This window comes from Echiichthys vipera (genome assembly GCF_963691815.1).
Source record: "Echiichthys vipera genome assembly, chromosome: 20".
NCBI lineage: Eukaryota > Metazoa > Chordata > Actinopteri > Perciformes > Trachinidae > Echiichthys > Echiichthys vipera.
This window is the reverse complement of record NC_139845.1, coordinates 17,439,523-17,451,866: the sequence shown is the minus strand read 5'-3', so window position 1 is coordinate 17,451,866 and position 12,344 is coordinate 17,439,523. Positions and strand designations below refer to the sequence as shown.

The 12,344-nt window shown below is 43.7% G+C and overlaps 1 protein-coding gene across 1 annotated transcript in view; it reads left to right on the top strand.

Annotated features, from left to right (window-relative positions):
• The first annotated feature begins 918 nt into the window (after nucleotides 1-918).
• tmtc1 (transmembrane O-mannosyltransferase targeting cadherins 1) overlaps nucleotides 919-12,344 on the top strand; it is a 98,652-nt gene continuing 87,226 nt past the window's right edge. The window contains exon 1 of the mRNA XM_083934881.1: nucleotides 919-1,289. Coding sequence (XP_083791007.1) covers nucleotides 994-1,289 — 296 coding nt within the window. The 5' untranslated portion in view covers nucleotides 919-993. The remainder of the gene's footprint in view (nucleotides 1,290-12,344) is intronic.

Genomic DNA, 12,344 nt, shown 5'->3' with positions numbered 1-12,344 from the left:
TACATTCAAGACTGATGGATCAACCATGCCTATTTCAATAGTCCAATATTCATACAGTACTAATTCTAACATTGTGGTCTTATCTTTTTCTGTAAAGTGTGTCTACTTTTCAAAGCATAAACTTTTTTTTATATTTTTTGCTACTGCTTTTGCAGCTATTTATTCTTACTGTATGAAAAGTAACTTAGGGTATTTTATGACTGAGTTGTAATAATAAATAAACCCAATATAAATGACTGAGCATTTCTACTGTGCATTTATGTATTTTATGGCTCATTTTATTCAGTTATTTTTGTTTTCAAGAAACGTACAAGACAGTTTTCTTAGTCTTGAACGCAGGCTGTGTCTTGGGTTGTATCTTATGTGTGCTAAATGTATCCCACTACTGCAAAACCCAATTGCCCCACTGGGGACAAATAAGATGGATTCAAATTCCAGTGATTGATTAATTAACTGTGGGTTTTTTTGCCAGCCACTGTTATTTGTTTCACGTGTGACCTCATCACATGGGTTGAGAGGGGGAAATACAGTTTTCCCCCCTTAACTTAGGCGTATCTTTTATTTTAGGCTCTTCCATCTGACAAAACTGACCGGCCGAGTGTGACATCAAGTTCAGATGTTTTTCTTGTCAACGCACATACCATTTTATATTTTCAAACAAGAAATAGACTGTTAAATCAATCATTCAATTTAATAAACGAATTGATATTAAATAATAACACAAATAAAATAAAATCCAACTCATACGAATACATATCCAATTTTCTATTTACATAGAAAGGAAAAAAATTAAAAAAGAAGAGCCCGATGCTCTCCTGTAAGCCGTGAGTCCGACGTTCCCCGACTGTCCCTGAAGGCAGCACAGCACAGCCACACCGTCTCTGCAGTCCACAGCTCACACAGCCGCTACCTGCCAGGCGGAATGGACGTCTCCTCCGGTGCTCCCAGCTTCATCCTCAGCGCAGCCAAGCCGCGGGAGAAGCCAGGCCCGACATGACAGCGCCGGGACGGGAGAAGAAAGCCCGCCAGCAGCCGCGGCTAACTGTCCGGCCCGAGGCGGTGTGGGCTGCGGGTCGCTACGCGCTGCTGACCGCCCTGTGCGCCCTGTGCTACGGCAACTCTCTCCGCGGGGAGTTGGTGCACGATGATGTGTGGGCTATCATCAACAACCCGGACGTCCGACCGGGCTCCAGCCTCAGGAACATCTTCAGCGACGACTTCTGGGGCAAGAGGATGGCGGATAACACGAGCCACAAGTCCTACAGACCGCTGTGCATCCTCACCTTCAAGTAAGTTCTCCCCGCTCTAAACTCACCCGGAGCTCCTGAAACTAACCCCGAAGCACACTTTAAGTTCACTTGTATCCACATTAACCCGAGCGGAGCGTCCGTCGTTAACGAGCGGATAGAAACACGAGATCAAAGCTGACGTCACCCAGCTGTTGCAGCCGCACAGTTCACTTCAGAATAATGAGGTTACAAGCGGATTATTATGCCATTAAAGGGGAATTACTTCCACAACAATGCATACATGTTATTCTTTTGACCCAAAACAGTCAAAATATACTAGTAAACACGAACAAGTCTCTCCCAAATCCAAAAACTAGAGTGCTAAGACTCAAATGCGTGATGTCATCAGGTAAAAAGTCTGAAACTGCTCCAGTCATAGTCGGAGGTCGGACTTTCCCAGTTGTAAAATGTCCAACTTTTGAACCCCAACTACCATAAACAAAAACAGGGGATACGCCCCCTCTCTTCTGCATGCATTCGGCCCAAGTTGTGGAGGCGGTCTCCTCACTTTTTGAAGTAGGAGCTCATGGATTTTCAAGTTCAGAGCACTATGGAGCTGCTCCATAGACAACGAGCTGTGAAAGATGTCTCATGTGACACTGAGAGCACCCAGGGAAGCACATGGGTACTTTTTCTGTTTCACAACATTACAACAGAACATAAAACACAACAAAAAGAAAACAAAATCAGTCTCAGGTTAATTGTCTATGGAGCAGCTCCACACTTAATACTTGTTGCAAGACTTCTCTGGTTTCTGTCTTTGCAAGGGAGGGAGAGAGAGGGAGAGGGGGAGAGAGAGAGAGGGAGAGGGAGAGGGAGAGGGAGAGAGAGAGAGAGAGAGAGAGAGGGAGAGGGAGAGAGAGAGGGAGAGAGAGAAGGAGAGAGGGAGAGGGAGAGGGAGAAGGAGAGAGGGAGAGGGAGAGAGGGAGGGAGAGAGGGAGGGAGGGAGAGGGAGAGAGAGAGGGAGAGAGAGAGAGAGAGGGGGACAGAGAGAGAGAGAGGGAGAGGGAGAGAGAGACACACACTCATGTTCATAAATAATGGTTGAACTCTCCTTGGCTATGAAAATAACATATTGGACTACTTCATCCAGGTGATGTTCCCCTTTAACACCTTGTTGTAGTGGCCTCATGAGAGCCTACCTCACAACAGACTTGCTGGAACTCCCTGTTAGGGTGTGATAGGAGTATTATAGAAGTGTCTGCTCCACTTATAAATATTTATATAATGAGTTAGAGCATGAGAGAGCAGCTCGGCTGGCTGGCCAGCTGCGTGTTGAACTTGTCCTAGCACATCCTGGTCCTCCTGCCCACAACGCAACACTGGTTGGATTTCAGGTTCAGGGATTAAAGGAATTCAGATGCGTCACTGAGCCAAAATACACTCAGAGATTGGGTTAATGTGGAACGTGTAGCACAGTTTTGCAGGACTTTCACTTTGGTTGTGGAGTTAGAGGTGTGCAGTAGGCGGGGATGTAAACGTTCTGGAAACAGCGGTTGAGGGTGGGGAAACATGCAGTGTTTTTTACAATGCGGTGCTCCAGGAGGGCGGATCGGTTTGGCACTGGATTTCTTATGGAAGAACCAGGAGAGCTTCCAGGACAGAACAGGGTGGGATTGTGTCCTAAATGATATTATGTTGCAGGGAGTGTATGAGAAAAAGAGGGCAGCCCACATGGTGTTCCTAAATGAGGGATTATGAGCTAAACTGAGCCTTCTGATGCAAAAGACGATTGAAACACACACAAAAAAAAATTGTTAGAGTGTATTCCTGCATGCAGCATACATACATTAGGTTTAAGATGGGTTTAAATTCCAGAATCTAATGATGACTGTTCACTCTAATCATCATTGAACTGCATCATAAAAATGCGGGTAAAAAACTAACAAGGTGGCTTGGTGTCCAAATGTATGTTCCTGCAGCCGTCATATTCTGGATGAGAATATCAAATGAGCTCCTGATTTTGCTCTGAATTGCCACGGTGGAGCAGCGGACACAGACAGCTTGTCTTCTCAGTCCTGTCACACATTGTGACGTCTGTGGTCCAGCTGTAGACCGTTGACGTGCTCCATGCATGCACACTCACTCAATAACCTGCTTATTGAATGACAAGGCAGCTCATAACAAATGAACGCCATCAGCTGCAGTTCAATTTAATATCTTTCTTTGCAGAGGGGATGAAAACAAAGAATGGAAATGTGTTTACGATTCAGTAATTAAGCCACAATAGTTATATTTTCCGTCTGTTGTTATGCAAATGTTGACTGGGCCAAAATCCAAACACGTTTGCTAGTTAGGTAATGTTGTTATTACTAATGTTGGCTTGTCACATATTCCAGGGAAAGCAGGATTTTTCTATTAACCTAAGTCATTTGAAAACGAGTCCTCCGTAAACCACAGCAAGTATCCATCAACAACGTAGCCTATGAAAAGCAGAGTCTCTCTCACTCCCAGTTAACAATCACACACCACGGCTCAATAGGATAACTTAACTCTGCTTTCAGAGATCAGATGAAGTGGTGAGAGATGAATGAGAATAGGGAAGTGATTTTTATAGTCTAAGTTTAGATATCTGAAAAGTTAGCGGAGCTGTGCCATAGTGAAAAAAGGTGGGCTGGGATTGCCTCCAAAAGGCTCTCACAGACTGTTCCCTGATGCATGAAATACCGTTGTTCTTTCAAGTCCACGTGCATCTGGACCGGCTGTCAAAACAAACAGCAGAGAAGTCCAAATATTAATGTTACAGCTCTTTTAAATATGGTTGAATGAGCGGTTCTTCACAAAGCTGTAAGCAACTGGCCCCTTCTGAGCAGGCTCTGCAGTAGTTGCTATTATATCAAGAAAAGGACACCCTGAACCAGGAGCTCCGCCCACTTTGGCTCTGGAAGTAGTTTTCCAGGGGAATATACATCAAGGGGGAGACCAAGAAGAGTGTTATGGGACGTGATTGGCCGCTCTGGTGACAGACATAATGTGTCCCGCGGGGGGAGCTCCATCAGCACACTCTGCACTTAGGGTAACTACAACTGAGAATCCTTGACTTTGAATGTGTGTGTGTGTGTGTGTGTGTGTGTGTGTGTGTGTGTGTGTGTGTGTGTGTGTGTGTGTGTGTGTGTGTGTGTGTGTGTGTGTGTGTGTGTGTGTGTGTGTGTGTGTGTGTGTGTGTGTGTGTGTGTGTGTGTGTGTGTGTGTGTGTGTGTGTGTGTGTGTGTGTGTGTGTGTGTGTGTGTGTGTGTGTGTGTGTGTGTGTGTGTGTGTGTGTGTGTGTGTGTGTGTGTGTGTGTGTGTGTGTGTGTGTGTGTGTGTGTGTGTGTGTGTGTGTGTGTGTGTGTGAGGCAGCATCTTTTGATGATAGACAGTGTAATTACCCAACAGCATTAAAACCCTCAAGCACTTTCTAGCCCCCTGTCTTGTAATACAGTGGACGAAGAAGATATTGGCGCCTTAATGCTTCTCCTGAGAGCGAACAGTGTGGCTTGAGGCGTTTGCAGGAGCATCGGCTATCAGGAACACACGCAAACATCAGTAAATGAGTGTGCCCTGGAGACACAGCGACATTGGACAATGCAGGGGAAGATGATCTGTTAGGCGTGGCAGGTGTTTCCTTATTGCTCACCCAGGGGAGGTTGTAGCTTGCAGCTTCCTCAAGAAAAGGTCCATTGAATGGGCTCTCTTCAAATCTGCTTTAGGGCACAGTAACACATACGTGAAGGCAATATTCATCCGGGTCAAAGTTGAACTTCACACAAATTTGCTTTACCACCGGAATCTAATGTTTTATCTGGCAGTTCAGTTGAGCTCACATAGAATGGAAGTAAATGGGAGGTGATTATTCTGCAGTGTTTGTGCATGTGTAGCACCCCTGAGAGGGAATGGCCACATTAATATTATTTTGTATAACGTGTTATGGGACACTTTCATTAATATATGTATTTATTTTCATTAATTTTATTTAAATATAGAGAACCATATGAAAGGGGTCATTTTATTTTGAATAGCAGTGGGGCGGAACATTTGCGGTTGCTCCAGGTGTTTGGGGGGTACGGTAAAGGAGCCCCACCTTCCGCTGCTGCTCAGACACGTTCTGGAGGGAAACGGAGACGCATGGTGTCCTTATTACTCTGCTCTTCACCTGCTTCTACAGGTAACATATTTGTCACCACAGTCCTCATCCTTGGGACCCGTAACACATGTGTGACTTAAGCTGTAACATGTGTTTTTTCTGGCAACCAAGGTGTACAAAAAATGACTCAAAAGAGGTTTTCATCAGGAAACAGGCTACATTTTACTAAAGCTACAGAAATGTGATTTTCATCATTAGCATTGCTTATATTTAGGATGCGGATGATTAATTCTGGTCTCCGTGGGCCCCCTTTGGTTGCTGAGCCTTTGAAAATTGTCCCTCTTTTTGCTTCCTTTTGGGCATCAGCTTTTGGCTGCAGACACTGAAAATAATGTTGCCATTTTGTACTCATTTTATATTCTGAGTAATCAAGATACATAACAAGTGACATGAAAGACCCAGTCTTTTGTTTTTTTGCTCAGGTTCATCTGGTTCTTTGTCAGTTGAATCAATCTGCATGTTTATTTGGGAATTTGACGACTTAGAGGAACTTTTCACCCCAGTCAAAGAACTTCATTCGCTTTGTCGCCTGTAAAACAGATGTGCAAGAATAAACAAACCAGAGCACATGCAGCGCTGTCACATGCAATTCTCCAAGTTCTAACTGTAACAGCAATATTTAAATTTCAGTAATGCAACAAATATTAAACATGTTTAATTTGGGATGCAAGTTTTTCTGTGTGCTGTCCCTGTGATATTTGTTTAAAATGGTTGCTAATTATGCTGACCAAAGGCCAAGAATTGGTTGCAAATCCCTCAAAATTGTTGCTAATGGCAACCTGGCAACTGTTACTGTCAAGCCCTAGAAAATATTTGTTAAATGGAAAATATAAAAATGACCGATAAGGCCATAATTAAAGACAGACAACATGGCATGTGTTCACGTCACATTCCGGGACATGTTTTGCTGTTGTGAGCGAGTCTAGAAACATTTTTGAATCCCAAATCCTCTATGCTGCAGCTGTCTCAGCATGAGGTATGATTATTTAGTCAACAGGAATAAAGAAGATTGTTGACTTGGTGTCATAGATTGGAGTCAGACCAGTGGACCTAACAGCTGAGAGAGGCTCAGGGCTCAACTTAATCACTTAAGGCCCCGATTTACTTCAAACAGATGTGGACAGCAGGGTAAACGGTGATCCTCATATCTCTCCTGGCCCCCTTCTGCAGAGGCGTGGCTGACAGCATGAAAACCTCTGTGTTAAACTTACATAGAATGCAAAGCTTCCAAGAATGGTAATGGATTTGTGTACCCCTGTGGTGAACCTGTGGGGAATGTGCAGCCAGTACAGCATCGCCTTTTCTGTGCCAGTGAACACTGCAGGGCTTTTGGGATGCTATCAAGGTGAAAGACACACAGGAAATGCACACACACACACACACACACACCCACACACACACACACACACACACACACACACACACACACACACACACACACACACACACACACACACACACACACACACACACACACACACACACACACGCACACACACACACACACAGACCCTCAAGGCCCTTTTTCTAGCAGAGCCCTGATGTGCACCACAAACTGAGCAGTGATTGTGGCGAGGAAACAAGGACGATAGGGAGAGGGGAACAAATAAATGGGGAGAGAAAGAGATAGCAAGAGACTGTGCGATTAAAATAGAACTGCAAGGACAGAAGACACAAGGGGGGGTGATGAATGAAGAGAGGAGGAGGAGGAGGAGGAGAGGGACTCAGCAGATAATAGAAAGAGACAGGAGCAGGAGATGAAGAGTGAAAAATAAGAAATGACAAAGTAGAAGGTTAAGAACGTGATGGATGACATTGTTAGAGTCCGAGAGAAGCTGATTCAGACGATATGAAGGCTTCATTTCCCAAATGCTGTTTCAGAATAAAGTTCAAGTATCCAGTTGGGGACATGCTGCCAGCCAGGATATTGAATTATCTGCTATCCTGTATTTCAGAAAGAGGTCTTTGTTTTTTCCAAAGCTTTTTCGCCCTGTTTTCGGTTGTCTTCCCCTGTTGCCTGCAGTGCTTTATTCAGCCTATTTTGCATCACATGGATCGGGTGTAGCTGTTTACTTCCGAAGCAATGCTCTCCAGAATAATTAATGACTTATTTTTAGTATTCTTGCAACCTTCCTTTGGGTCATGGCTGAGGGCTCCGTTATACAAGGAAAGTACAGGAAGTCATGCGGCTGCTGCTGCTGCTGCTGCTGTATGGTCACTAACCAGCAGAGAGACAGAGCTCAATTATCTTTCCTCGACCTCTCCAGCATGGTAGTCACAGAGGACACTGCGTCCGTCTCACTGGATGTGATCTCACCGCGTTGTGCATGCCCAGTCCCCAAATGTCACTGATATCAAATCCTTTTACTTTTGCTCTGCTAGTGGTTGGGCCTGAAGGCGATGTGGTTGGTTCATCATGATGAGATATGTAATACCACCAGCATTCCCTGGTCTGCAGCAGGAGTCTCCTCCTAGCTGCTCTACCCTAGAAAACCTTGAAATGGAGGTAACCACTAGGATCTTTAACTGGCTGTTATTCACACAAAAAAGCAGTGCTCCTTTATTGCCCAAAGCTCATGATCGATGATGAGGATTGGGAAAAAGATCAACCTGTAAATTGAGTGCATGACCGGCAGCCTCAGCTCCCTCATTAGGTGTGTTTCCATTAGCCCTATAGAGTGGCCTCCCGGAAAGTTTCAGGGCACGCCCTCTCGAAATGGCCTTTCACTCACTGGGTTTCCATCACTAAAAAGGCGCTGATCAGTGATACAGCGGTGCGTTCTTCCTCCAGAGAAATACATAATAGTTGTAGTTTGATTTAAGGTGGATCGTATGATTCACAAAGTCAACTTATGTACACGTAACATGGAAGAAAACATTCCACCTTAAAAATTTGAGGCGCTGTAAAAGTGTAATAAACAGGCTGTCACTCCGCTGCAGTACTCTGTGTGTGTGCGCACGCACGTGTGTTTATGTGTAAATGGTTGTGCTGTGCTCTTCTACACCACTGGATAAAAGTGTCTACTCTACTTCACCGTGTTGTGGTGGCGTCTGTACGACCACACGTCACATCCCGCTGAGGGCTACATCCAATCAGCAACCGGGTAAATCTCAGGGGACAAAGGAGGCCCTGCTCTCCGATAGGGCCTCTTTCTACTCGGTCAAACGGCCTCCTGAGCGACTCACATGTAAATTAGGGGCGTTTTTGGCAAGATAGACCCGCCTCATTTAGTGTAGTCGACCATAGTGGAAACGCAACTAGTACCACAACAGTCAAGAACAGTGACTGCTGATGTCGCACGTATCCACTTGTCGATTCTGCCATTCCAAGACTCCAAAATACTTGAACTAAACTTTGCGCCTAAAAATTGCTTATGATATTTGTGCTCCCAAAAGGGTAATGAGCCCATGACCTTTCTTAAAGCAAGAACGTGTTGTTCACTTCCCTCAACAATTTCGTACAGCAGGGTTGGATGTTATTGTCTCAGGGGGCTGTCAGCTGTTTAGACTTTTAGTGTTGTTGTTTAGTCAAGAAAAACCCTCTTTGCTTTTGTTCTAACAGGGAAATAAGTAGGCCTACATTTAATCTGATTCCTTGGTTTTGTCAGTCAGTTTAGTGGTAAAATGTACAGCCTCTATTGATAAGTTAGGGCATGGTCTTCTGTCAGTTAAACCTTTCTAGACTTCTAAGCTGTGAACAAACCGTCAATTTATCAGACTTTTTGTCTGCTGAAGGATAAATCACACCAGGGCCCAATACGAAGTGACAGAAATGTTAGAAATACCATCACAAAAGCTGTCACATCTGTTTGTTCATCTATTGTGGGCTTCTCACACGTGTCTGTTGTGGGCTGTGGTATTTTAAACATGTCGTCTTCGTCTAATTTGCAATCATTGTGTCATGTTTTCCTCCAGGCATTTGCTCGCTCAGCCAAGCTGTCATGGAGCCAAACTTTGACAATTTTGTCTGGTAGGAAATCTGAGAAACTTGAGAAATGTGTGCCTGTATGTTCTTATTAATAACCAAGACTGGTGAACAAAGCCACAGCTGTGACTTCTTGTAGGACATGGATCCCTACATGTCATCGTGAGTGTTGTCGGATCGGCTAACTTCCACTGTCAGCCAGCCCGATAATCTGGGTGACGATAGCCTGAAGATGTGTCAATTTGGGACACATCTTGTACTTAGGTCACTGTTCTACCCAATCCACGTAATAACGCAGCATTTCTTGTGGAAAAATAGGTTCACAGTTTTACAAGCCTGTCTACAAACAATAGCCAGGTGCCAATATGAACATAGGTTGGCTCGCTTGGTTCTCATTTCTCCTGTTCATACTGGCCATTAAATATACTCTCCAAATTGCTTTCAATGTAAGCTGATTGGGAACGAAATCACATCATCATTTGTTGCAAAAATGTGTGTGAAAGTTTATCTAAAGCTAATATGAGGTTTATGTGACTTTTGAAGATATCCACTTGATTTATTGAACTGCTGAAGCCTCGTATTAACTTCACATACACTTTAGACTACATTCTTTGCACAGAAAAATGACTTTTGTCCCCCATCACTTACATTGAAAGTGCATTAGGAAAGGATTTTGTAATGGTAAGAATGAGCAGCGACCAAAACTTGTTTTAATGGTAACATGGGCACCTTACTATTTTGTAATGAAAGGCTTTGAAAAGGGAACATATCTTTTAAGCTGTCATGTGCTGCGAGGTTGTCACCCTACAAAGTGCCTTGCAGATAAATCTGATACTGTCAGCCTCTTGCAATCCAACGGCCATTTGTTGGATATTCAAGTTTTTGCAGACTAACTTGATGCCATTGGTGCCATAAAGGATTGGGCGAAATATTTTTTTTGGGGCTGGTTATGGGGACATTTTTGTGTTTTTATCAATAAACAAGGCAGTTAAGCTAAAGGAGCTTGAATTCTGAAAGCCTTTTCTGAAAAATATGCATAAGAATATTTCTTTCTTTACATTTTTTTGAGTGTATTTTGTTTATATATTAAACTAAAAACATCTAAGAGAACTTGGGGAACGGAGCAAAATCGGCGTTCAATCAAATCCCCCATCTTAAGCTACTATGTAGCCCCACACACACACACACATAGACACACACACACACACACACACACACACACACACACACACACACACACACACACACACACACACACACACACACACACACACACAAGAATACACACACCCACACACCCCCCTGTGCAAATATAGCGGCAATTGCCCAGCCCTAGTGCCATCATCTTGCCGAAATATTAAAATATAAAAAATATTTTGGTTCCTCAAGCACTCAAATCAATCAATTTCCTTTTTTTAACCAGTTTTCCATGAGTGACCTGGACAAGACGGCAGAACTAAAGCAGAATGGTTACACACAAAGAAGACACAAATACAATATGATCACACACTACAGTAACAAAAGAGTGGGATTATAAGATTACACAGTGCAATGAGAAGATCTAATTGAGTTTATTTTCCTTGTCTTTTATAATTGTTTTGAAACTCGTAATGTTACGTTTCTGCACATTTGACTTGCATTTGGTTAAGTGAGACTATAGCTCTCAGTGACAGAGCAGTTTATTGCTTAGAATGAAATGTTTCATCTGGTGGAAGAAAGAAAGTGTTATCCCATTTTCGCACACTACAATCAAATGCCAAGACAACACAGGCTAAACGGTATCAAATAAATCAGTTCACAAGCCACCCAGAAAATGACCGATGATAACGTGCGTTATCATCATGCACACCCAGGCTCATTGTTATTCATGTTATACAGGCCCATCACACAAAGGTCACAGATTAGATTCCTCCAGCAGCCCGTCTGTGTGTCCATCAGCAGCCACATATCCTGTCAAAATGTCCTTGAAACAGGACCCTGACCCCTGACCTGCTCCCTCACGGGGGGAGTCTCATTGGATAAGCACAGCAGCTAAATGCCTCAAATGAGAAATTTAGATTCCTCTGAAGCCTTTGCATCAGAGAGGGTCAGGACCCCTCCCTGGCCCTCTGGAAAATTCATCTCTTCACTTGTTCCACACTCATCTGAGCATCAGCTATGGGAGCTGATCAGAATCAGCTGAGGTCGGGGTGAGATAATGCTGAGGGTTAATGCTCTCTCTGCAAGCTCAAGCAGTTTTATCAGTGGTCCTCATTTAATTATGAATAAAAGAGGGATAGTGGAGGCCAGAGTCTCCTTCATCACATAATGGACTGGACGAGGGCTCAAAGCGAACCCTATTAGAGCTAATTACAATCAGAGATTAGGAGTTCAGATGTGAAGTCGTGCTCTGTTCAGCTCTTTTTGGTTTTGTAACGTTCTACAAAGTATGAACATTAACCCTTTAACTTATGGCCTCATCCATTTTTCCTTTTCAGTAGAGTTGATGGAGGAAAACTCAACCTTTTTTCACTCTGACTCACAGTATCACAATTTGTGTGTGATGCTTACGCCAAGTTCTCTATGAAAAAGCAAGACTTGATGTTTTTGTCTGGACAATTTTAAGGTACTACTGTGGTGGCTTTTAAGCCTGATGTGACCCCCTTTCAAAATACTATTTCGTGGTCGAAACGCTTCGTCAACCAAAACACAACAACGGCTGCACCTGTGAACCTTTTACAAGAACTTCTTTCTTCAGAGAGACACCTTTTCATCAATAGGAAAGTGGTGGAAAATGACCTCATTTTTCAAACTCAGATCTGTTATAACAACAGGGAACAGCACTGCGGCGTTGTAGAAACACGAGGCTCGGGCCTGGAAAGAGTCATTTGAATGGCCGTTACGTCACGACTTAAAGACTGGAAAATGTATTTATTTGTTAATTGAAGTATTGCAAGTATTGCAGACCGATAGATGGAGCAAAAGCAGATGGTGCAAAAGATGGGAGAAGATGAGAACATGAATGTGG